The sequence below is a fragment of the Lithobates pipiens genome, unplaced genomic scaffold, assembly GCF_037356315.1.
Source record: "Lithobates pipiens isolate NorthernLeopardFrog02 unplaced genomic scaffold, aLitPip1_a1.2 Scaffold_19, whole genome shotgun sequence".
Lineage (NCBI taxonomy): Eukaryota > Metazoa > Chordata > Amphibia > Anura > Ranidae > Lithobates > Lithobates pipiens.
In genome coordinates, this window is record NW_027507764.1 from 74,425,579 (window position 1) to 74,452,709 (window position 27,131).

The 27,131-nt window shown below is 41.0% G+C and overlaps 1 protein-coding gene across 1 annotated transcript in view; it reads left to right on the forward strand.

The window, feature by feature from the left end:
• The window catches only part of MRC1 (mannose receptor C-type 1), a 178,554-nt gene extending 153,939 nt beyond the window's left edge, over positions 1-24,615 (forward strand). Inside the window, exons 24-30 of the mRNA XM_077490910.1 lie at positions 1,759-1,991; positions 4,976-5,141; positions 8,462-8,611; positions 10,886-11,002; positions 17,418-17,585; positions 17,886-17,918; positions 22,145-24,615. Coding sequence (XP_077347036.1) covers positions 1,759-1,991; positions 4,976-5,141; positions 8,462-8,611; positions 10,886-11,002; positions 17,418-17,585; positions 17,886-17,918; positions 22,145-22,395 — 1,118 coding nt within the window. The 3' untranslated portion in view covers positions 22,396-24,615. The remainder of the gene's footprint in view (positions 1-1,758; positions 1,992-4,975; positions 5,142-8,461; positions 8,612-10,885; positions 11,003-17,417; positions 17,586-17,885; positions 17,919-22,144) is intronic.
• Positions 24,616-27,131: the final 2,516 nt, after the last annotated feature.

The following is a 27,131-nucleotide window of genomic DNA, read 5'->3' on the forward strand; positions in this document are numbered from 1 at the left end:
TTTGCAGCGGTGAGCGGACCTCCTCTTTAAAGATCATGGAAGATGTTCCACATAAACTGTATATGTTCCCTGATGCCACCTGGGCAGAGTCTCTGTACAGCTTTGTTACTCTCTATTGAGAGGCCCAAATGATCAGTAAAGGTAGGAAAGAAGAAAGAAATGGCTGCACATCCAAAACTTCCGATTGCCTTTTATTTTGCTTCACAAAGATAACACCAGAGACGCCAAACTGTGGTCACGTAGACGCGTTTCACACATACATCTTGTGCTTAATCATTACCAATGATGTTGATCAGTAAAGGTAGGGCCCCATTTTACCGTGACCACCTGAAACCCCATGTGGCTCCTACTCTACCCTCTGCTATCTCAGCCTTCTCCCACTGGGCACCTTTGGCTGCACAGACAGCAGTAGTGTACTTAGGTTTTGTGCTGCCCTAGGCCTGACTAAACTCGTGCACCCCTAATTTAAATATGACCCTCAACTTCCTGTCAAGGACACACCCCTTGCAGTTTAAGACCTGCCCTGAAATTTTTTGAGTGGGGTCACCAGTTCTGAGGGCGGGGGGGGGGGGGGTCAATGGATTTCCTTAATTTTCATAGATTTCCTCTCACTTCCTTTTTGGCTATGGGGCAGGAAGTGAAGGGAAATCTCTGAAATGGGACAGGGATGGTAAAAAATAAACTGACAGGGGCTATAACCCTCCCTTACTTTTTTGAAAATGAAAACAAAAAGTGTTGCCCGTAGTTCTACTTTAAGCACAAATTTCTGATCATTTTATGGAGAGGACTAAGAAGATATAATCATGCCAATGGTGCAGCATATAGCACACTGAGGAAGGTTTGTGGTCCAGGATGATAGGACAGTCAAAATTAGAAGTGGTGCACCCCCCCCCCCCACAGTTGCGGATTGCCGGCTGCCCGCATACCAGAAGCAGTGCCTAGTTTGCGTCTCAGCCCAGTCCGCCCCATAAGGCTGGTGCTACACTTAAAGCACAAGCTGATGGGACTCTTTCCGTGCTGCCCCCTGCAAAGTGCTGCACTAGGCATGGCTGGCCTAGGCCAGGATACAGCATTGACAGACAGTAAGTGCTTTGTTGGGTTCTTGGTGGGATCTTGAGCAGAAACTGCAGAGAGTCTTATCATTCTGCTCAGCAATCTAAGAACCGCCTTTTCAAGTCAGTTTAGCCAGCAGAGGGCAGGCCGGACTTTTTAGACGGAAAATGTGCGATCGGATCTTGTTGTCGGAAAATCCGATCGTGTGTGGGATCCATCTGACTTTTTGCGTCGGAATTTCCAACACACAAAGTTTGAGAGCTGGATCTAAAATTCTCCGACAACAAAATCCCATTGTTTAAATTCCGATCGTGTGTAGACAATTCCGACGGACAAAGTGTCACACATGCTCAGAATAAATTACGAGACAAAAGCTATTGGCTACTGGCCCGTTTATAGTCCTGTCGTACGTGTTCTACATCAGCACGTTTGGAACGATTGGATTTTTCGACAACTTTGTGCGACCGCGTTTATGCAAGACAAGTTTGGGCCAAAATCCCTAGGAAAAAATCTGACGGATTTTGTCATTGGAATGTCTGACTGTGTGTACAGGGCAATAGGGGAACTAATATTAGATTTAGAAATACATTTTGATGTGCCTTCTCCCACCTTCCTTAAATTGGTACCTGGGTGCTGGGCCATTGTTGCATTTTTTTTTTCTAATTTCTCTTTATTTGATTGCTGTAATTATCATTTTCTCCTCAGACCCCAAACTGCCTTTCGTGCCAACTGTGGCTGCAGCCCATAACCAACACGAGTTTGGTGATGCCATCTACACATTTCAAAAAATGAAGATGAAGTGGGATGAGGCGCGGCGAATATGTAAAAACTCAGACTCTGAGCTTGTCAGCATTTTAGACGAGTACACGGCTTCCTTTCTAAAAGTGCAGCTGAATACATTTAAGGAACCCTTTTGGATTGGGCTTAACAGTAATAAGGTTGGTAAAAAAAAAAATGTGTGTGTGTGTGTGTATGTGTGTATATATAATATACAGAAAATTCTTAACCACTTGTTTACTGGCCACCTAAACCTCCCTTCCTGCCCAGATCAATTTTCATCTTTTAGCGCTGTCACTCTTTGAATGACAATTGCACAGTCATACAACATTGTACCCAAATTCATTTTTATAATTTTTTTCCCACAAATAGAGCTTTCTTTTGGTGGTATTTGATCACCTTTGGGGTTTTTATATTTTGTTAAAAATATTTAAAAAAGACCGAACTAAAAAATAAAAAATACAAAACTGTTTTATATTTTGTTAATAAATTTTGCAAACAGGTCATTTTTCTCCTTCATTGATGTACGCTGATGAGGCTACACTAAAGGGCACTGATAGGCTGCACTGATGGGAACCGATAGGTTGCTTTGATGGACACTGATAAGGCAGCACTGAGGGGCACTAATAAGGCAGCACTGATGGGCACTAATAGGCAGCATTGGTGGGCACTGATGAGGTGGCACTGGTGGGCACTGATAGGCAGCACTGAAGGGCTTTGATAGGTGGCACTGAAAGGCACTAATAGGTGGCACTGATAGCTGGCACTGATGGGTGGCAGTGATGGGAACTGGTAGGTGACACTGATAGGCAGAGCTGCTAGGTGGCACTGATGAGGCACTGATTGGCACCACTGGTGGGCATTGATAGGTGGTACTCGTGGGCATTTATAGGTGGCACTAATTGCTGGCACTTTTATGTACTGGTGGGCACTGATTCATGGCACTGTGGGCACTGATTCATGGCAATGTGGGCACTGGCAGGCAGTACTGGTGGGCACAGATAAGGCAGCTTTGCCTCTTCCTCTTCAGGACTGATGTCCCTTCAACAGAAGTCGGTGATCGACTTTTTTTTTCTCCTTGCGCTGTCAGCGTGAGAAGGAAAAAAACCGATTACCGATCTTCTGTTTACATCACGTGATCAGCTGTCATTGGCTGACAGCTGATCACGTGGTAAGGGGCCGGGATTGACCCTTTACTCCGATCTGTGATCACCCGAGTTTCATTGACTCAGTGATCACAGCACATGCCCTGCAGGCGGCGTGCAAAGGGGAGGACGTTGATTGATGGCTGACTGGCAAAGTAGATACGCACTGTAGCCATCATTCTTCTATAGCAAAGGGGTTAAAAACAGAAATTAGCTAAATATATTTATTGTGGAGTTTCTTTTTGGCACCATGTAGATTATCTGTAATGGAGAAAACTTTATTCAGGAAGTCGGGTCAAGACATTCTTTCTGTAGCACCAGCCAGGTAACAAGCATTTTCCACACTTTGTACAATTGGGGGATAAACTGTTGATTATACTCTTATCCGCGCAAAAGATGAATACGTGTAGTGAATTGTAGGAGCTGGTCATTGTAAAGTTTTAAAACCAATGTGTCAAAAATATATAGATTATATATAAACCGCACACCCTCTTATGTCACATATGCATAAAGTGCAAATCAAGTGCAATATTTACATTTTCCACGCTTCCTCCAGACACAGGGAACAGTATTTGAGCTTGGTTTTTGTTGTTTATTAGGGGTAATAAATTGGATGGGGAATAGAAATTATGGCATGCCCAGCTTGACTGCAACAAAACCAGGGACAATGTGCTCCCTATGTACATGCTCCAATTAGTTTTTAATATATTCAAAATTTGAATTTATTCAAACTTCAGAAGATGGATATATTCATTCTATTTTTTCTATTCTATTATTTTCTATTCTGTTTTATTATATTCTTTTATATTCTATTCATTTATATTCTATCCTATTCTTTTATTTTTCTATTCTGTTCTTTTCTTTTTTTTTTCTATTCTATTTTTTTCTACTCTATTCTTTTATTTTCTATTTCATGATATTCTGTTCTAGCCTATTCTTTTATACTCTATTCTATTCTATTTTATTTTCCATTCTATTCTATATTATTCTATTATTTTATTTTCTGTTTTATTCTATAAAGCAGCCTAAGTAGGAATTATCTTTCACTTTTATACCTTATTGCATTTATTGCAATATGTTTCCATTTCGAATTGGAATTAAAATTTTCATTTTTCAATTCAAATTTTAATTCATTTTCTAATTCGCATTTAGCTCAGCGAAACTGGCCACCCTACAATCACCACAAATAAAAACTCAAGTGTGTTTCTTTAGTGCTACGTTTGTGATGTTTTGCGCTGCTTTTATTTTTACGATATTAGTAATTGTTTTTTCCAGACTATGACATCACCTAGCCCCCTTACAACAGCCAAATGGCAGGAAATCAGGCCACTTCACATTTTACCCCTTTCCTGCGTCCTTTTTTTCCCACAAACAGAGCTTTCTTTTGGTGGTATTTGATCACCTCTGTGGTTTTTATTTTTTGCTTTTTAAACAAAAAAAGAGTGACAATTAGAAAAAAAACAATATTTTTTACTTTTTGCTATAATAAATATCCCCAAACTCTTTTTAAAAAAAAAACAAATTTCTTCATCAGTTTAGGCCAATATTTATTCTTCTACATATTTTTGGTAAAAAAAAAAAAAAAAATCACAATAAGCGTATATTGATTGGTTTGCACAAAATTTATTGCATCTACAAACTATAGGAAAGATTTATGGCATTTTTATTTTTTTTACTAGTAATGGCGGTGATCTTGATTTTTAGCGGTACTGTGACATTCCGACAGACATATCGGACACTTTTGACACTTTTTTGGGACCATTGACATATAAATATGTACTGATTACTGTGTAAATGTCACTGGCAGGGAAGGAGTTAACACTAGGGGGCGATCGAAAGGTTAAGTGTGTGTTCCCTCAGTGTGTTCTAACTGTGTGGGGATAGGAGTGACTAGGAGAGGAGACAGATCGTTTTTTCCTACTTAGTGCCTTGGTGGGTACAGGTGTACAAAGTTTGCAACAGAATCCAGGATAACCTTTTTTATTTTCAAATGGTTTCAGACGGACAATCAGTTCAAATGGATTGATGGCTGGAAACTCCGTTACACCAAATGGGCTTCCGGAGAACCAAAAAAAAAGAAAGCTTGTGTTTACATCGATATAGACGGTCAGTGGAAGACAGCGTCCTGTGATGAAAATTATGCTTCCGTTTGCAAGCAGACCAGCGGTAAGATTGTAGCAAGGTGTTTGCTTTCCTCCTTCCATAAATCTGCAACAACCCTTCTAATTTTTCCTATAGAAGCTGGACATTGTTGTCAGTGGGCATAACAGCTAGACATGTGCAGAATGGAAAAAAACATTTAGTTTTATTTCGGATGGATGTGATATGTTACTGATTTTGTTTCATTGATTCGTTTCGGAATTCGAAACTTTCATTTCATTTAGTTTTTTTATTCATTTTCAAACAAATTCCGATTCGAATTTGGATTGGTCGAAAAATGGGCTAGCAATTTAAATTCTGTGTGAAGAATATGCCACCGCATCCTTAACAGCCAGTGCCAGAGCTGAAATGTAAACGAAAGAATGCGGGCAATGGAAAATTCAGGGAAAAAAACAGTGCAGGATGGTATGGATTTTAAGGGAAACCCCATGCTAAAATGTGAAAAGAAAGGCGTGGCCCCCAAAATCCATACCAGACCCTTATCCAAGCATGCAGCCTGGCATGTATCCCCCCCACCTCCTCTTGAACCAAATTAGGGGGGATGCATGCTCCAGCATGCCCCAGTCGATGATGTCACGAGGCGCAGGGTCACCACCGATGTCATCGGGGGGCTCCATCCCTTAACTATTTAGGAAATGTCCGACGGCAGAGTAGGCAGATGGTGTGATCCTTCGCCCAGAGACCGGAGGTTTCTTGTTTCTTTTGTTCCATCGGTGGCAGCCGGCATCATGATTGGTGATGGATCTACACTGGGGGACTTTTTTTTTTTTAAAGGAACTGTCAAAAGCTTGTGTTGTGTCTTAATTCCCTTTTTACATTTGTTTTTGATGAATGGGTAGTGGTGCCCATACTGCTTCACATGGGGGAGTGGGATTTGGGGGCCGACTTGTTAAAGGGGGCTTTCAGATTTCGATAAGCCCCCCCCACCCACAGACCTCCACAACCACTGCCCAGGGTTGTGGGGTAGAGGCCCTTGTTTGGGGATGGGGACAAGGTGCTTTAGGGTGGGGGGGCAAAGCCCCCCCCTGCCCCAAGGCACCCCCTCATGTTGAGGGCATGTACGGTCAGGCCTGCCAGGCTGCATGCTTGGATAAAGGTCTGGTATGGATTTTGAGGGGGGCCCACTCCAAACTTTTTTTTAAAACAGTGGGCCTGAAGGGTCTGGTATAGATGGGGGGGGGCACACTGTTAGTTTTTCAAATTTTTTGTTGTCAACATTCTTTTGTTTAAATTTCAGCTCTTACTGGGGATGCCCGCTGGTAGCTGATGAGTCATCGGTTGCTAAGGACACGGCGGCCAGCTTCCCGACCCGCTTCTTAACAACCAGCTATTGTTCACACGGAATTTGAATCCGTCAATCATTTTGAATCGTTCTGAAAAATTTCAATGAAATTCGGAAATATTTCATTCGGAGATTCGGATACATCTGAATCTCCAAATAACCCAAAAACTGTGTGAGTTTACATTCAGACTGAAACAAATTACACATGTGTAATAACAGATGTGGCATATATTGCAGAGATGACGCATGTAGGCAAGGCGGTACATACTCTTTTTATGACCAGTGGTCATTGAAGGCTTGGTGCATAGATTCAATTTAGCAATATTAGCATGCATCAGTAAACTAGGCAATAATGCTATAACTAATTAAATGTTATATTGTTTTAAGGACATATATGGCTTTTATTATGTACAGTGTTTTTATCAATTCCCCATTTATGATCTTTTGACAAATGGAAAAAAAATGCTTAAAAATATTAAAATTTTTAATAAATACTTTGTTACTATCTGTAAGAAGTAGCCTGTAGGTTCCCAGTCATTAATGTGAGGCCAGTCAGTAAGAATGGGATTTTGGAACACCGTTGTGGGCTCTTAAGCCTCCTACACACAATCAGACTTTCTGACGGGAAATGTGTGATGACAGGCTGTTGGCGGTAAATCCATGTGTATGCTCCATCGGACAATTGTTGTCGGATTTTCCACGGACAAATGTTTGGTCAGCATGTTTTCAAACTTTCCGCGAACACATTTTTGTTGTCAAATTTTCCGAGCGTGTGTACGCAAGTCCGTCGGACAAAAGTCCAAAGTACAAACACGCATGCTCGGAAGCAAGGACGAGCCGGAAGCAGTCGGTCTTGTCAACTAGCGTTCGTAATGGAGAATTAACATTCGTGATGCGGCAAATTATGAAATCTCAGAATGCAGCGCACAATTCTCTTCTTCTTTAATGGGATAATAATGAAGCTGCTTTGCTGGTGATACTGATGGAGTTATTGCAAACAAATTTTCAAAGGCTTTTTTTTTCTAGTGATATCAAGAATAATATTATTATGCTTTTTTTTTTTATTCGGGCAAGTTACCACAACACCATTATCCCATAGTTTTTAGGATCAAAGATACAACTATGTTAGTGTCCCTTGTTAATTTTACATTCTATTCTTTAAAATGTAACTTCCTACTCCCAAACTGTCATTTAAAGTAAAACACACAGCCAAGTATTATTCTACACAATTTTTTATTGTGCATTAAAAAAGGAAAACAAATAAAATTAGACATGCTATCTGCCAATAGAACTTAACAAAAAAGTGCATTCTATGCATCCAAAAATATAGAAAATATGCCAAATCAAATCATTATTCAGCCAAAAAAATAATGTCAAAGCAATAACTCCAAGGCCAATAATAAATAACACGTTATCTCCTTCGATTCCGCAACATGTCTGGTTGACGAACGGCCGCTCAGAAACGAACTGAAAAGCGCAAACTGAAAAGTGCGAAATGAAAAGCGCGAATCAACACTCACCAAACTTCTACTAACATGAAATTAGTAGAAGGAGCCCAAAGGGTGGCACTAAAGAGCTGAAAAACCACTTAGTACGTCACTACTTTCGTATTTGTTGGCCAACAATTGTGTGGCCGTGTGTCTGCAAGACAAGTCTGGCCCAACGCCCTTTGGACAAAAGTCCACAGTTTTGTTGGCCAACAATCCAATCGTGTGTACGAGGCTTTAATCTGCAGGCTGCCATTGCCAAGTGTTTTAAGTACACCTGCTATAGGATAAATACAGGGGTTCCATAGCTGGCCTTTGGGGAACCATAGTGGCTTGAGTGTGACTGGATTCAATACATCATTGACTCGGAACAAGTACTGTGTGCAGAAAAAAAAAATCAGAGCAGAGTTCGAATTTTTTTATTTTTAGTATTTTTGTACTTAAAAGTAATACTGTTTCATGGAAAATATTTTATTTCTTTTCTAGCTGTGTGTTACATGACGTTACATTTTTTATTTTTTTCATGAAAGTATTGACTCCTTATTTATTGGTTTTAGTTATTGCTCCCACTGAACCACCTCAAAAGCCTGGAAAATGCCCAGATTCTTCATCAAAAGGCTGGATACCCTTCCGCGGCCATTGCTATCTTGTGGAATCTTCATACACCAGAAATTGGGCTCAGGCATCCATGGAATGTCTTCGGCAAGGTGGGTATGACCTCATTTGGCATAGCAGAAGAGCCGGCTTTACACAGAATAAATGCCTTCTCTGCAGAGACAGTTCAAAGTCTGTATACTGCCCCCCAGGATTGTAAGCAGTTGTGTAGAACCAGCACAATCTTCCCAGTTTCAGAGCATCACCATTACTATAAATGGTAGACTTCGGTCTAACAAAAAATATTGAATTTAAATTGACAAAGTCATCCTAATGAGTAGCACTAATTTCTATTGTAATATACACTCACTGGCCACTTTATTAGGTACACCTTGCTAGTACCTGGTTTGAGCCCGTTTTTGCCTTCATAACTGCCTTAGTTCTTCATGGCATGGATTCAACAAGGTGTTGGAAACATTCCTCAGAGATTTTGGTCCATATTGCTCCATATCACGCAGTTGCTTGAGATTTGTCGTCTGCACATCCATGATCCAAATGTCCCCTTCCACCACATCCCAAAGGTTCTCTATTGGATGAGATCTGGTGGCTGTGGAGGCCATTGGAGTACAGAGACCTCATTGTCATATTAAAAAAAAACAGTGGTGAGATGATTTGAGCTTTGTGACATGGTTCATTACCCTGCTGGAAGGAGCCATCAGAAGTTGGGTGCACTGTAGTCATAGAGGGATGGACATGGTCAGCAACAATACTCAGGTAGGCCGTGGTGTTTAAATGATGCTCAATTAGTACTGAGGGGCCCAAAGTGTCCCAAGAAAATATCCTCCACACAATCACCACCACCAGCCTGATCAATTGATACAAGACAGGATGGATCCATGCTTTCGTGTTGTTTATGCCAAATTCTGACCCTACCATCTGAATGTCGCTGCTGAAATCGAGACTCATCAGACCAGGCAATGTTTTTCCAATCTTCTATTGTCCATGTTTGGTGAGCCTGTGCAAATTAAAACCTCAGTTTCCTATTCTTAGCTGACAGGAGTGGCACCTGGTGTGGTCTTCTGCTGCTGTAGCCCACCTGCTTCAAGCTTCGATGTGTTGTGCATTCAGAGATGGTATTCTGCAAATTTTGGGTGTAATGCATGGTTATTTGAGTTACTGTTGCCTTTCTGAAAAATACATTTTGTTCACACAACTGCCTCTTGCTGGAAATGTTATCTTTTTCGGACCATTCCCTGTAAACCCTAGACAAGGTTGTGCATGGAAATCCCAGTCTACTTGCAGAAAAAGAGAACTGTATTAAAGTTGAAGCTCAGTATTGCAAAACAAGTCCGGCGGGAAGACAACTCAACTTGGCATACTCACATAATGTACAACATGGAGTAGGAACAGCAGGTCCCTGGTGTGCAAGCAGAGTCAGCCTCAAGGGGGCGGAATGTGGCCTGGCTGATCCACACTCAAGAGAGGAGGCTTCCAGGAAGGAAGACCTGTCCCTGTACTTTCCCTACTCAACTGTAACCTCTCCCTAAAGCTAAGCACTGTCCCTGACAGACAGATGACCTGTCCATATTCTACTCACATGCAAAATGCCCAAGCCTGGGAGCCAGGATCTTAAATAGACTCTGACTGACACAAGATGGCTGCCAGAGTCACATGTGCTGCCAGCATCCAATCAAATAACTGCCCAAGTGACCCAGGTAACCATAGAGGAACTATGTTCTTCCCGACTTCCTCTCCCTCTGCTATGCCACTGCGGTTGAGTTCCCCCTGCAGTGGAGAAAGCAGACTGCACCTGCCTTCATGTTGATTGCGTGGTCTACTCACTGGCTAGAATGCATGGAGCTATAAAATGATTATTTCTGTACCACACATGCCTCCAGTTCACTGATAGATTGCAAGTGTATGGAAAATAAATAATGAAGGGAAGCTAAGAGACATTTAAGAGGAGATTATCCATGTGACGAGTCATGTACTGTACATGTAGTTATAATGCAAAAGTAAGTGAATATAAACTGTCAAAATCTTTCAAATGGCAGGGAAAAACATCAAGATGGTAACATTCCTATGATGTGCGCCATGGTTTCATCTGCCAACCCCTACATCATATCAGGACTCAACAGTGATGTAGGAGTCAGAGGATGGAACCAAGGAACATGGTTAAATCACAAGCCTCTGGCACTCCCGGAGGCATTGAATGCCAAAGAGGATGACAGAGGCTGCAACACTGGAACAGAATGAGGGTAGGGGTCGTAGACAACTAAAGTATTTTTTGGAACCTTGACATTGTCACTTCTAGACACACATAGACACACTTACTGTATCTATACACCAGTGATCAGTTGTCTGATTTATCATGTGATTGTTTTCAGGAAGCAATTTAGCTTCGGTTGAAGATCAGGCGGAAGCAGACTTTTTATATCACCATATCGAGATACTCAATGATCGGGTGAACACCTTCTGGGTTGGTTTATACAGGAATGTAGAAGGTACAGTAGTTGCTGTTTTGCCTGTTACATAACAAATGTTTATTTCAATGTCTCGACTATAAGCAGGGCATTTTTTCAGCAGGAACACGGGGAATGCAGTTCCGGCACCTCCAGCACTGAATGTATGTATTGGCAAGGGGTGCTGGGGTGGGCTGGAGGGTCTATTGTTGCTGGAGCGGATTTATTTTTGAGTGGTGGTCTACTGTTGCTGGTGGGTCAATTATTGCTGGAAGAGATCTACTTTTGATGGAGGGGGTCTATTGTTGCTGGCTGCTGGGTAGTCTATTGATGCTGGCTGCTGGGGGATCTGTTGTTGCTGCTGGGTGGTATTTTGTTGTGGGGTTCATTGTTGCTAGGGGGGTCTATTGTTTCAGAGTGAATCTATTGTTGCTGTGGGGGGCCTTTTGCTGCTGGCTGCGGGGAATCTATTTTACTACTTTTCTTGCTATCATTAACAAATTTCATACAAAATACTAAGAACCACAAAGTTACACTTGGCTCTGTACTCTGTAAAAGGGGCAGTACTGAGAGGTGGGTAGGGGATGAAACCAAGCAACGGTGCTCAGAGGTGGGTAGGGGGTGGAGATGAAGAAGTGACTCAGAAGGGTGCAGTTCCTGCACCTACTGTATACTCTTGAGAAAAAAAGCCCTGACTATAAGTATACTTTATTTCTATATCTTCCTACTGTATTCTCTAGACTGGAATATATGGAGTTTTAATCTTTTATTGATCTAAGTTAATGTATATCCAAAACTCAAAGTTATTTAATTTTGATAGAATATGGAAGGGTATCACATTGGAGAGATATCCCTTCATTACTGCACTATAGACACAACAGGAAGTTTGAGGGAAATGCTCTTTCAGATATTTGTTTCCAGAACTAGAAGCATGGCCATTGGAAGATTTCCCTCTATTCCTGTTCAGGTCATAACTCATAATTTGGTATTTCCCCCCAATTTTATGTTGGTTATGTGTTAGCCCTTGTACACACAGTCGGAGAATCCGTCGGAATGTGTCCTATCGGACCGTTTTGTCGGATAATCCGACTGTGTGTGGTATGCATCGGACTGTTTCCGTCGGAATATCCGTCTGACCAAATTTTCCAACTTGCTGGAAATATTTTCCGACAAACTGCACCGATCATGTGTAGCCTACTCCGACGGACAAAGTGCCATGCATGCTCAGATCAAATTCCTAGACCAAATCTAAGCTACTAGCCTGAACGTAGTCCCGTTGTAACGAAATAACGTCATCACGTTATGTACAATCGGATTTTCCGACAACTTTATCCGACTGTGTGTATGCAACAGTTTCGGACAAAATCCGTCGGACAAAATCCGTCAGACAAAATCCAACGGATTTGGTTGTCAGAATGTCCGACCGTGTGTACAAGGGTTTAGGATGAGACATTGAGATCTTGAGGAATTTGGAATTCAGCTCGACCAGGGTAGATCAGAGCTCACATCCATGTTTGACCTCTTACTCAAAACTGCACACTACTACAACTTCCTATAATCCCTAGGAAAAAACACACTACTAGTAATTGGAGTAAAATGGCCAAATCAGCCTTTTAAATAAACATAAGCTTATAAAAACAAAAACAATAAACATCAGGTAATAATTCAGGTAATAATGGTTGCAGGTCCAGTACCATACAACTTAAACTTTGTGTCTGTGGCACCAGTTAGCTAAGTTGTGACCCCAGCCGCCAAACACCGCCTCGGGGACTAACCCAACTAACCTCAGACACCCACCGGTCTTTCTATTACCCGGTCACTATGAATGGAACTGTACCAACTAGAGGACACCATACCGAAGATGAGTCCCCACTGTTTTACCAATAACACCAGGTTTAGATCCCCATCAAGGACCCTAAACTACCAAAGAACTACAAAAGTGTAACATTACTACCTGAAAAAATACCTCTGCAAGTGAACTTAAACCACTCCTACCTAGCACTATACTCTCCTGCTCCTCCCATCAGCTCATCACTTAATATAGTTAACCCCTTATGCCTGGTACCCCTTCCCCCCAGTCATGTATGCCTTCTGCCTGTTCCATTCCTTCCAAGCTCCCGGCATACCTTTACCTGCGTCGGAGAACAGCATGCATGTGTGAGAACAGCATTACAGAATAGAACAGAGGAAAAAAAAATCATCCCTGTTTAGGTTCTACAAACATATATAAACACACAGATGCTAGTATATCACCACATCACCATCTATAGTCCGGAGTGCATAGTACAGTACATACTGTTGCACTTCCAACATTTAAAGTCCCAGGTACAATTCCTCACCACTTTATCCAACCAAAAACGTAAATATATTTGATTGCATTTTTATGAGACCAACACAAAGTGACACATAATTGTGAAGTGGAAGGAAAATGATAAATGGTTTCACATTTTTTTTACAAATTAATATCTGAAAAGTGTGGCGTGCATTTGTGTTCAGCCCCCTTTACTCTGATACCATTAACCACTTGCTTACTGGGCACTTAAACCCCCCTCCTGCAAAGACCAATTTTCAGCTTTCGCCACTGACGCACTTTGAATGACAATTGCGCGGTCATACTACACTGTGCCCACAAATAGAGCTTTCTTTTGGTGGTTTTTAATTACAGCTGGGAGTTTTATTTTTTGCTAAATAAAAAAAAAAAGATGCAAAATTAAATGTTTAAATAGTTTTAATAGTTTGTTATAAAATTTTGCAAACAGGTAATTTTTCTCCTTCATTGATATGCGCTGATGAGGCGGCAGTGGTGGGCACTGATAGGCTGCACTGATGGGCACTGATAGGCTGCACTGATGGGCACTGATAGGCACAGTTAAGGGGGCACTGATAGGCACAGATAAGGTGGCACTGATGGGGACAGATAAGGCAGTACTGATGGGCACAGATAAAGCAACACTGATGGGCAAAGATGGGCACAGTTAAGATGGCACTGATGGGTGGCATGGATGGGTGGCACTGATGGGCACTGATAGGTACCATGATAGATGGGACTGATGGGCACTGATAGGTGGAACTGATAGGTGGCTCTGATAGGTGGCACTGATGGGCACTGGTAGATGACACTGATATGTGGCACTGAGGTGCAGCACTGTTGAGGCAGATTGTGGGCACTGATGGGTATGGGCACTGATGGGTGGCACTATGGGCACTGATGGGTGGCACTATGGGCGCTGATGGGTGGCACTGTGGGCACTGATAGGTGGCACTGTTGCCTATTCTTAGGTGGCACTGGCAGGGGACAGGTGGGCACTGATGAGCTGGCATCAGCTCGCCGTGATCGGGGCTGATGTCCTTCTCACAGCCGCCGGTGATCAGCTTTTTTTTTTCTCCTCGTGCTGTCAGCACGAGGAGGAAAAATAGCTGATTACCGGATCTGTTGTCATCACATGATCAGCTGTCATTGGCTGACAGCTGATCACGTGGCGCGAAGGCCGCTCGTGCACGGGATGACGTCAATAGACTTAGTCCCGGCAAAGCAGGTCCACATTGTAGGCGTAATTCGGCTATAGCGTTGATCTCTAGTGGTTAACTAAAATCTAGTGGAACCAATTGCCTTCAGAAGTCACCCAGTTAGTAGAGTCCACCTGTGTGTAATTTAATTTCAGTACAAATACAGCTGTTCTTTGAAGCCCTCAGAGGTTTGTTAGAGAACCCTAGTGAACAAACAGCATGATGAAGACCAAGGAACACACCAGACAGGTCAGGGATAAAGTTGTGGAGAAGTTAAAAGCAACACGGTTAGGTTATAAAAAAAAAAAATATCCCAAGCTTTGAACATCTCACGGAGCACTGTTCAATCCATCATCCAAAAATGGAAAGAGTATAGCACAAATAAAAACCCACCAAGACATGGCTGTCAACCTAAACTGACAGGCCGGGCAAGGAGAGCATTAATCAGAGAAGCAGCCAAGAGGCCCATGGTAACTCTGGGGGAGCTGCAGAGATCCACAGCTCAGGTGGGAGAATCTGTCCACAGGACAACTATTAGTCGTACACTTCACAAATCTGGCCTTTATGGAAGAGTGGCAAGAAGAAAGACATTGTTCAAAGAAAGCCATAAGAAGTCACATTTTTGAGAAGCCATGTGGGGGGCACAGCAGTAAGAAGGTGCTCTGGTCAGATGAGACCAAAATGTAACTTTTTGACCTAAAAGCAAAAACGCTATGTGTGGTGGAAAATAAACACTGCACATCACCCTAAACATACCATCCCCACCACAGAGCATCGTGTTGTGGGGATACTTTTCTTCAGCAGGGACAGATGGGAAGGTGGATGGTGCAAATACAGTGCAATCTTAGAACAAAACTTGTTAGAGTCTGCAAAAGACTTCAGACTGGGGGGAGGTTCATATTACAGCAGGACAACTAACCTAAATATACAGCCAGAGCTACAATGGGATGGTTTAGATCAGGGATCTTCAAACTATGGCACTCCAGCTGTTGCAGAACTACACATCCCATGAGGCATTGTAAAACTCTGACATTCACAGACATGACTAGGCATGATGGGAATTGTAGTTCCTGAACAACTGGAGGGCCGTAGTTTGAAGACCCCTGGTTTAGATCAAAGCATATTCATGTGTTAGAATGGCTCAGTCAAAGTCTAGACCTAAATTCAATTGAGAACCTGTGGCAAGACTTGAAAATTGCTGTTCACAGACGCTCTCCATCCAATCTCTAGAGCTTGAGCTATTTTGCAAAGACGAATGGACAAAAATTTCACTCTAGGTGTGCAAAGCTGGTAGAGACATCCCCAAAATTACTTGCAGCTGTAAATGCAGAGAAAGGTGGTTCTACAAAGTATTGCACGCCACACTTTTCAGATATTTATTTGTCAAAAAATCTGAAAACCATTTATTATTTTCCTTCCACTTGACAATTATGTGCCACTTTGTGTTGGTCTATCACATAACATCCAAATAAAATATATTTATGTTTTTGGTTGTAACATGACAAAATGTGGAAAATTTCAAGGGGTATAGATACTTTTTGAAGACACTGTATGTGGCAGCAAGAAAAGTGGACCTTCATGCCCAGCCGCTGCATATATGCAACCAAGGTGGCAGGAGGTTGCATACGGAGTGCATGCTAACTGCACAATCCCAGCACTGTTACTGGTGTGAGAGCCTATCGCAGTGGTCACATGATACCCTCCCAGACATTAAAACCCACCTAAAGGGAAAAAGCGAGGCGTTAAGGTATTAAAGTCCTATACCCCTTTAGGTTAATATTTTTAACACATTTTTGCTTGAGTATACATTGAAATACCATTTTATCTATTTTCCTATGCAGCTCTGCATTCCCACTCCAGTGTTCTGTGCCAGCAGAGCTGAGTAACAGCCACACGGTCCCTCCAACTCCAGTGCACTCAGCCAGCAGGGAGTAACGGTCTCACCCCTACGTACAAGTGTACTCTCATAGACTTATGTGCTAAAGAAGAGAGGGGAATGTCTGACTAGGTCTGCTAGATCACAGAGTACACTGAACAGCACAGTCAAACTCTGGTGCCTTTCGATGGAGCAGCCACATACAGGCACCCTGTTCAAGCACTAAAAGGGTCATTTCCTACTGACATGGGCACACCCAGGAGGGCCAATGGGGGAGGTACCACTAGTCCTCCTGTAGGGGGGGCAGACACACAAGGGGGCTTTAACAGCATGGGAATCGGTGGAACAGACACAATTGCAGATCAATGCTCTGTGAGGCTCTCTGCAGCAGCTGAATACCGGTTTCTCCCCTCCTCTCCCTCCCGCCAGCTTTCAGCTGCTGGGGAGAGAGACACACATTGCCAGATTTCAGGGTGGGCTGCGCCCACCCAGATCTCTGTTCTGGCCCCCAGGCCAGCCTACACTTTGGGTTTTTGTGCCTGGCTGTCAACTGCAGAGCTTCTTCCCCTACCCCCACCCTCACTCAGAACTGGGGCAAGGAGACGGCAGCCTGGAGGCTGGAGCAGTGAGAGAAGAAGAGGCAGAGAGAAAAGAGCGAGGAGGAGGTGCGCTGTGTTGTGCTCTCGCTTCATGTCAGAACAGTGCTTGTCCATACAGCACATGAGACAGGATCGCTGTTGGATCACATCGGACTGTACACACACACACACACACACACACACACACATATACACACAGTTTAATTACCGCCGCCTATCCACATTTCCTGCTTCCGGATGATGAGCAGCCCTTGGAGGAGATTGGGGGCGATAATCAAACTGTGGGTGTGTAGAGTCCATTGCATCTAAGAGCGATCCTGTCTCGTGACTTCGTCCACATACTTTGTGCTAAATGCTGTCCCACTTTCTCATCTCAGAAAATTGGGAGGTATGCATTTATGATGTTTTCACTGAAGGAAATTACTACAGTTTTAATAATCATAAATAATCATACATTTTTCTTTTTTGCCTATAGCAAAATGGCTGTGGCTGGACAGCACTCCCTTGGACTATGTAAACTGGAACACTGGAGAACCATCTGACCAATCAGACGAGGACTGTGTAGAGATGTATGCTACAAAAGGGACCTGGAACAACATCTACTGCTCTTCCTACAGAGGATACATATGTAAAAGACCAAAAAGTAAGTCCCCATGCATTGTGTGTGTGTGTGTGTGTGTGTGTGTGTGTGTATAGATATATCTATCTATCTATCTATCTATCTATCTATATATATATATATATATATATATATATATATATATATATACAGTATATATCTATATATACTGTATATAGATTTAGTTTTTGGGGGTTTTTTTTGCATTGGGGCCAAGGGGAGTGTGTTTTACTAAAAGACAAGGATTCTGATTTAATATTTCTCTTTTAAGCATTTAATTTACACTGATCGTTAAAAATATTCTTTTGCATTTTATATTTACAGTTCCCCTGCCTACAGAAAAGCCAGTAAAACCAGGTACAGCATAATCTACATTAATATTTCATTGAATCTACTTGATGTTACCCTTATTTATTAATTTTCTACTTACTAAGGTGTTAATGGGTTTGAACTATTGTGCCTACACAAATCTAAACATCCAAAAGAAAACATTGTAATTGGGAATGAGCGTCACATTTTGGCGAACCCAATTTTTTTTCAAAATCTGACTTTTGCTGAAATTTTACCTTGATTGGCCTATAATGTGGCATTGAAGCACTGCAGAATTGTTTTTTTTTTTTTTTACTTTTTTTTTTTTTATAAAGCAAGAGGCAAAACTGTAAGACATGGCTTTGTAAAAACTTCACACCCCATTGCTGCGTGACATATCTTTGTTTATTAACATAAAGTGGTTCATGACCAAAATCGGTATAAACAAAAGCCAAGTGGGGAGCTTAAAGTAAAACTGTAGACAAAATGTTTTTGTTGGCATTTTGGATAGCGCAAGGAAGGGTTAAAACCCCTGTCAGATGTTTTTCACCATCTGTGTCCCGTTGCAGAGATTTCCCTTTACTTCCTGTCCCATAGCCAAACAGGAAGTGAGAGGAATCCCTGCAAATTAAGGGAATTCCTTGGGGAACCCCAGTTAAGCAGAAATAGGGTCCCCATTGGAAGATTTTTGTGGGGGCTATCCAAAATTAGGGATTTTCTTTTAATTTCACTTTCAATGATAATGGTAAACAGGACAAATAGAGAGGGAAAATCCCCCTAATGGGAGACCAGACAACAACTGACCAGTGTTCTAATCCCTCTGCACTCTATCGTAAACAAAAAAATAATATGTTGCCTTTAGTTATACTTTAAGACAGAAGTATGGCCTTTTTTTCAGAATATGGCTCTCCAGAGGCAAGACTCGCCCAATTTTCTGAGACCTCAGATGACTGCTAGGGAGCAAAAACACAGCAATAGGATGGCATGCAAACAAAAAGATGGAAGCTGCACTCCAAAATACTATCTCACAATTAACTTTATTAAACTACAAGCCTTCACATCCTACTTGGGATCCTCCCTCTAGGATTGTGTATGGACGTGTTGGTCAAAAAAGTTGATTGCATCTTTCATCTCTTCTTTTGCACGGTGTATTGGTAAAGCCAAGGATAAGCCATGGTGATGGCCAGTACCCAGGATTGAGCTGCAGCGGGGCTGTGGGATCTGCCATTTCGATAGAGGAGGTGATGGAAAAAAAAAACATTGGGTACACAGACAGCAGTTTAACCCTGACTGAGGTTCTGTGACCGCCTCTTCTAAATTCTTTTTAATTGCCATGTTCCAGCTGAGGAAATTTCTTCTCACTTCCTGTACTAAATGACAGAACAGGAAGTGAGGTGATGAACTCGGGGCACGAACAGCAAGAAAACACAGAGGTTTTTTTCTGAGAGAGTTCTCAACTATCCCAAAAATGGTACAATGTGGGGTTGATATACTAAAGGTACATCCACTCTGCAGTACAAGTGCACTGCAAGAGCAGTGCAGTCACTGTAAATCTGAGGAGAAGATCGGAAATGAGGAAAGCTCTGCTGATTTTATCATCCAATCACGTACAAGCAAAAATGCTGTTTTTTATTTTCCTTGCATGTCTCCCTCGGATCTACAGGGACCGCACTTCCAAGTGCACTTGTAGTGCAAAGTGGATTTGCCTTTAGTAAACAAATCATTATATTTTCAAAAGTATTGGGATGTCTGCCTTTACACACACATGAACTTTAATGACATCCCAGTCTTAGTCTGTAGAGTTCAATATTGAGTTGGCCCACCCTTTGCAGCTATAGCAGCTTCAACTCTTCTGGGAAGGCTGTCCACGAGGTTTATGAGTGTGTCTATGGGAATGTTTGAATGTGGACGAGAAGGCCTGGCTCACAGTTCCCACTCTGATTCATCCCAAACATGTTCTATCGGGTTGAGGGCAGGCCAGTCAAGTTCCTCACCCAAACGCTCTCATCCATGTCTCTATGGACCTTACTTTGTGCACTGGTGCACAGTCATGTTGGAACAGAAAGGGGGCAGCCCCAAACTGTTCCCACAAAGTTGGGAGCATGAAATTGTCCAAAATGTCTTGGTATGCTGATGCCTTAAGAGTTACCTTTACTGGAACCAAGGAACCAAGGGGCCAAGCCCCCACACCATAAACCCCCTTCAACAAATGATTTGGACCAGTGCACAAAGCAAGGTCCATTAAGACATGGATGAGAGATTTTGGGGTGGAGGAACTTGACTGGCCTGCACAGTCCTGACCTCAACCCAATAGAACACCTTTGGGATGAATTAGGGTGGAGACTGCAAGCCGGGTCTTCTCGTCCACATCAGTGCCTGACCTCACAAATGAGTTTCTGGAAGAATGGTTAAACATTCCCATAGACACACTCCTAAACCTTGTGGACAGCCTTCCCAAAAGAGTTGAAGCTGTTATAGCTGCGAAGGGTGGACCAACTCAATATTGAACCCTACGGACTAAGATTGCGATGCCATCAAAGTTCATGTGCGTGTAAAGGCAGGCTTATCAATACTTTTGAAAATATAGTGTATATATAGTAGTAGTTGGTCACATTCAGTGATGAAGACATTTCATAGCTCATCCAAGCCACTTCTTCAGAATAAGTCTAGTTGAATGTAACTATCTACTACTAGATACAACAGAGGTTTTATTATTAGCCTATGAGAATTGTAAATGAGAGCAGTCACTGTAAATTGTTTTAAAGGTTTAGGTAATGGAAGTGAGGGAAAATCTCTCCAATTGGGTCAGAGGCAGAACTTAAAGCCCGAAATTTTAACTTTTCTCCACTCTATTAAAACAAAAATATATGGCCGAATTAGCATTGAAATTTAACTCCACTATTGTTGAAATAAAAACAACCCCATCTGGGTGATCTATGTACAGGGATTTTAACAAACTTTATATCAAATCCCTTTTCTGCTCTGAAGAAAAAGATGTTTGTTTCACTATATCATTTGCAGACTGATATCTGAATGGGAGATTTGTGTTCATTATAACCAGCTGGTCAAATTTCTGTGTTCTAATGAGGAAGGTTGTAGTGTTGGAATCCCTTTAGAAGTATTTTTATCCTTTAGGGAGTATCTGACCAAAAATGATGGCCAAAATCTGACTTGTATCTAATGCCCCATACACACGATTGGATTTTCCGACAACAAATGTTGGATGTGAGCTTGTTGGCTGAAAGTCCGACCGTGTGTATGCTCCACCAAACATTTGTTGCCGGACTTTCCACCAACAAATGTTGGCTAGAAGGTTCTCAAATTTTCCGCCAACAAAACTTTGTTGTTGGAATTTCCGATTGTGTGTACACAAGTCCGACGCACAAACATTTGCGCATGCTCGGAATCAAGCAGAAGGAGCCACACTGGCTATTGAACCTCCTTTTTCTCGGCTTGTCATACGTCTTGTACGTCACTGCGTTCCCACGTTTGTAATTGTTGGCCAACATTTGTGTGACCGTGTGTATACAAGACAAGGTGGAGCCAACAACCTTCTAACCAAATTCCACGGTTTTGTTGTCGGACTGTCCGATTGTGTGTACGCGGCATTAGTGCAGACTTCTGGGGAAAAGCAGTGACCCAATGACACAAGCAAAAAATTACATTTCTGGGGGGCTTTCCATAAACCAATGGGATACAGAATGACTCCATGTTGCCATATTGGATTGCTATTTTGAACAGTTTTAGAAAATTACACTGGTTTCAAAATTAAAATGAAATGTAATTTTTAATATCATTAAAGTGGAATTAAACTCAGGTAATTTTTTTTTATCAAGTGAGCCCTCAGGAGGTTTATGTCATAATATTCTAGTATGCCGTGCATATTAGCACATTATGGCAAACTAACCTGTCAAACGTTGCCTTCCAATGCTGCCGAGTCACAAGTGATTCCATACTCTCCCAGTCCTCCTAGGTTCGGTCACTTGAATGGCCAGGCCACCATGACATCACTCCCATACATGTACATTGGAGTCATAACATCACGTCACATCCTGTCGGTGCTTTTTTTTTTTGGAGTTTAATTCCTCTTTAAATTACAAAATGGCCAGTGTTGCAATTGTATGTTCTTTTATATTTTTTTTTATTAAAAGTGACGTTTTCCTTTAACAATATACACATTGCAAAATGGTTGTTTGAAAACATGGCATTGCATAAAGTGGAATGTTACTATAATACAGTATAACATTATTCCCTTACTTTGCTTTCCCTTACAGAAGAGTCCAAGGCAGATCTGCAAAAGTCATCACATGGTATCACCGGGGGCGTGGTCATACTTGTCATAGTTATCATTGCTGGAACCACTATTGCAGTCTATTACCTGTACAGAAAGAAGCAGAGTAAGGTCCCTCCTCCAGAAGAAAACTTTGACAACACCCTATACTTCAACGGCAACCGTCCTCCCCCAACAAATGACACCAACATTCTTGTGGATAACATTGAACAAAATGAACGTGCAATTTCTTAGTGCTATGAATGTAAAAAGTACGGTAATTCTTAGGTGTGGAAAAAAATCAGTTCCATCTGCAGCTCCTTTTCTAACATAAGTGTAACATTACCTTTTGGCACCTTCCAAGCCCTTGGATATGAAAGGACATAACTGTACCAGTGCAGTCTTACTTCCACTTCATTCTAACTGCCAATTCTAAAATGTATGTCACAAATTTGGTGGATGCCAGTGTTTGGAGTTGTTGGCTTTCTGTCCTAGGGTATGTCCCATTGGTAGGATTTTTTTACATTAAGTTGGGTCTTCTCTTCCATTCACAAGGCCATAACAAAGGTGCACTATCAAATGTGAATTCCCCAATTTTGATTACTTACAGTTTACTTTGCAGATGAGCTGAACCTGAAATATGTTGATCTTGTCAGAGGAGTTTATCATACCATTCTATTTGCCAGTAATCATTAAATTCGGAAATATTACTTTTAATATAAGTTGGACCCTATGTTAATTTAAAGTCTATGTTTAGTTTGCATAGTGCAGGAAATAATTTTTATGAACATGAGCACACCCATTAATTCTTAGCACCACATCCCAGAATTTAATAATGGAAAATCAAGAGAATTAGGATTTAATAGGTGCAAAATAAATTGTCAAATTATCAAATATAATATATAAAAAAAATATATTTTGAGAAGCAAAATAAGATGAATTCATTAAAAAACAGGGGAAACGGGGAGGAGATACACAATGGCTAGTACAATAGATTCCAATTTCAGCAACGCAGCAGTATATGATGAACTTTCCATTCAGCAACGCAGCAGCATATTATGAGAAGTTCATCATATACTGCTGCCTTGCTGAAATTGGAATCTTTTGTATTAGCTATTGTTTATCTCCTCCCCTTTTCCCCTGTTTTTTAATTAATGAATTCTTATTTTGCTTCTCAAAATAAAATAATTTTTTATATATTATATTTGATAATTTGACAATTTATTTTGCACCTACAAAATCCCAATTATCTAGCACAGAAAATAGTTAAAAATGTTGTTTTAATTTCCTTTTTTGTGTTTTTGCTGTTCTAGTCTTACTAGTGTTCCATAGATATAATAGGAATTTAGATCAAATCATTACAAAGTGAAGGAAATCATCCACTTTGGATAGATGTCTTATTTTGGTGACAACACTTAAAAATGTAGATTGTCCATTACTTTCTGTATTGTAGACCACGGCCACCAGAACAAAGCGAGAGTGAATTTTCCCAAAGGGGTAACAGCAAAAAACAAAAATGTTAGCGGTTATAATTTTACCCTTCACTATCCAAAAATATTTGTCTCTAAATGCCCTTCAAACCTATTATAAACCATTATCATTAGTTGCTGTGTTTTTACATGCCTGCTCAACTTTCATGTGTTCTGTCCTGGACCATCACAGCATGACTTCAGGTATACAAGTAGTAAAATGAACTAAAACAAGAATCCTGCCACATCAAAACACAGTTTTTAGCATTAGCGATTGATTCTTATTAGAGTACATATGCTGAAACGCAAGTAAAATGTTTTTAAAAACAAGATGGTGTAAATAGGTTCTTACACAAGACATAATAAACTTTGTAGATGGTTTTTATTATCTCGCCCGAGCGTGCATTTGTAACATTAGGAAACATTCTGGTTTTGCTCATCATCACAAATGAAATGTAACACAAAATGCAGTGCCTACATAAACATTTTCTAGGAGACTCAAAGTAGATTGTCAAAAAAGACTACCAAGAGAGAAGTTCAATCTTGGCTGCGTTATCATTGGACAAAGCAGATACTTCAAACTTCTATATGAGCATAATGGAATACAAAAGGGAACACTATTTACAAAAGTTGATTACCTCAGTGTTAAATGCCAAGTTTTTCAGAAAGATAGAATTGCAATCTATCAGTTACATATACACAATAGGGCAGACATTTTGTGGTATTAATTAATATAAAGTTTAGCCTTTTAGTAATTAGTGATTTCAGTGCAACCTTAGACTCTGGTTCCCAGTGAAATGATAGGTCACATTCTCTGACCAAGCCTACAAAATGGCTTCCTCTGCTGTGTATGGATAAAAGATCAACTAAAGAGCAGTTGGTGTGTATCCACATTGTCTAATGATATGCTCTTGCTTTCAAATAATGTTTTGTACATGAGAAAAAGTCCTTTGTACATGAGAAATGTATCTTGTTTACAAGTAAATAATTAAAATGTTAATGATAAGCAATGGTGTAAGTGTACTTATTTCCTTTTCAGAGTGGAGCAGGACTCTTCCTCTGATAAGGCTTGACTGAGGTGGTTCCCTCTAGAAGCAACAATAAGTTCTCACCTTCTGGCTGTTTACTAATGATACCAATAGAATTTGCTTGTTCCTGTTTCCATGTTGTGTTTGTTGTCACTGTCAATGGATTGAATTACTTCTGCAAAGAGGCAGTAAATGTAAACCGATAGCACATTTATACCTTGATGACTTAAGTTTCTAACAAACAGGGTAAAGGCTAACCATTAGTATCATTAGCCGGTAATGTCTATGAAGGTTCTCACTTATCCAGATCATAGTATAGCTCAGCTTTTCTCAACCTTTTTATATGGGTGAACTCATACAATAACTTTTAGGTCTCAAGGAACCCCTGTTAATAATTATAATGTCTACAGTTCACGGTACATTACATTCATTACATTCATAAGAATAAATAACAGAATTCAAGAGATGTAGTTTATTTTGACATGACACCCACAGCTGTTCTATATGATAAAATGTTATTCAACAATAATAATGAAATGAAACACGGGCAGAAAAGGAATGCAACAGTGAACATTGTAGTGTTCCTTCAAATTAGTGGGGGAAGTGCCCCCTTACATTGATAGGTATACCAGTGGTCAGAGGGAGAAGATTTGCCTTACGTTGGTGGTCAGTGGGAGAAGGACCTCTTATAATGGAAGTCAAGGGGAGAAGGACCCCCTTATAATGGTGGTCTATGGGAGAAGAACACCTTTACGTTGGTGGTCAGTGGGAGAATAAACCCCTTACATTGGTGGCCAATGTAAGAAGGACCCTCTTACATTGATGGCTAGATGGAAAACAACTCCATTACACTATTGTCCAGAAGAGAGAGAGCTTCCTACATAATTGGTCAGTGGGAAGAATATCCCGCTATGGAAGGCACACATTTTTAATTGGAACCCCCATGCAATCTCAGGAGGAACCCTAGGGTTTCATGGCACCTTGGTTGAAAAAGGCTGGTATAGCTAGTAATAGTTAGTCACATTTCACTGGATTTGTTCTATGACATTGAAGATGTTTCACAGCTTATCCAAGCCACTTATTTAGCTCTATGAGTGTCAGGAACATACCCCCAAATTTATATTCACTCAGCTATCTCAGCTACCTTATCTTATTCCATCACACGGTGCCAGGAAGTCTGTAAAAGGTGTAAAGCCTTCGATTCACATAGATGAATATATGAATTGTCAAATCGCCATGGTAGAGATATTAGCCACTTGCTGACCGCCTAAATGTAAATGTACATCATTACTTTGACATTAAATACCAGGGTTATGGCAGAAGCTAGCTGCCATAACCCTTGTATCCTTATTTGCAGCAGGCGGCCAGCTTTTAGATAAAAGTGGTCTCAGTGCCGGGGCTCACCGCAAGATCACTTTTTGGGGCTGCAAGAGAGATGCCCCTCCCACCGCTTCCTGGTGTTTCCCAAGCTTACCGCACCTGTCGGTATTTCACATCCCCTTTGTCCCTAGTTTTCTGCCCAGTGTCCTGCATGCAGTTTTATATAATAAAAACTGTTCTTTATGCCTGGAAACTGGAGATTGTCCATAACAACCAAAACTGTCCCTTTACATCAAAAATGATTTTAGACCAGCTAGAAAACAGCGATAATAAATTAGAATCACTCGTAGAATTGAGCAATAGCGATTTGTGGGGAGATCCGTCATCAAATATTGAAAAGTAATGACAGTGACAATTCTGCAACTGAGCAAATTTCAGTGTTTTTGATTTGATTACATTATTGAATAATTTTTATTATTGTTATATTATTATTTGGTATGATTATTTATAATTATTTATTATATTATAATTTATGATTTCATTTTTCAAACTTTATCATACCCGGGATGTCTGCTAGACTCTGCTTTGGACAGATTTAAGTGAGTTATTGCTAAGAATTGCAGGCCTACAATATAAAACGCCAAATTTTCATGCAAAATAATTGTACCGCTTTTAGCACCTAAAATCTGAAATAATCGTACCGCCAGGGAGGTTAAGATGACTGAGTTAAGCTTACCATACATTATACAATTGTCTTATTCAATTTCCTTTAGGTTTACCTTCAACTATGTGGTGCAAGGGCCTGCTTGATTGCATACAAATTGAAAGTGTTTAGGTTTGACCTCATATATATGGTTTTGGTAAGTCTAAAAGGAAAATTAAACAAGAAAATTGTATGTAGCGGCACCCCCGTAGGGGCTGCTAAGTGATGTGGCCCACCTGTCATCCTGCCCAGTCCGGCATTCACTTCCCAGACACTCCAAGACAATGAGCTTTGTTTGACTGTTTTATTGAGGGAATTTAACGTGGATGGTGTATGGGAAATATGGGATTCGCAGTAGAATAATAGCAACATTGCTAGGGACAGCTTTGTACACTCTTTGTACACTTCTCAAGACTCCTCCTGCACAACTCTTGCTTGCAGATTATTGCTCTCTCTCTCTCTAGGAGCAGC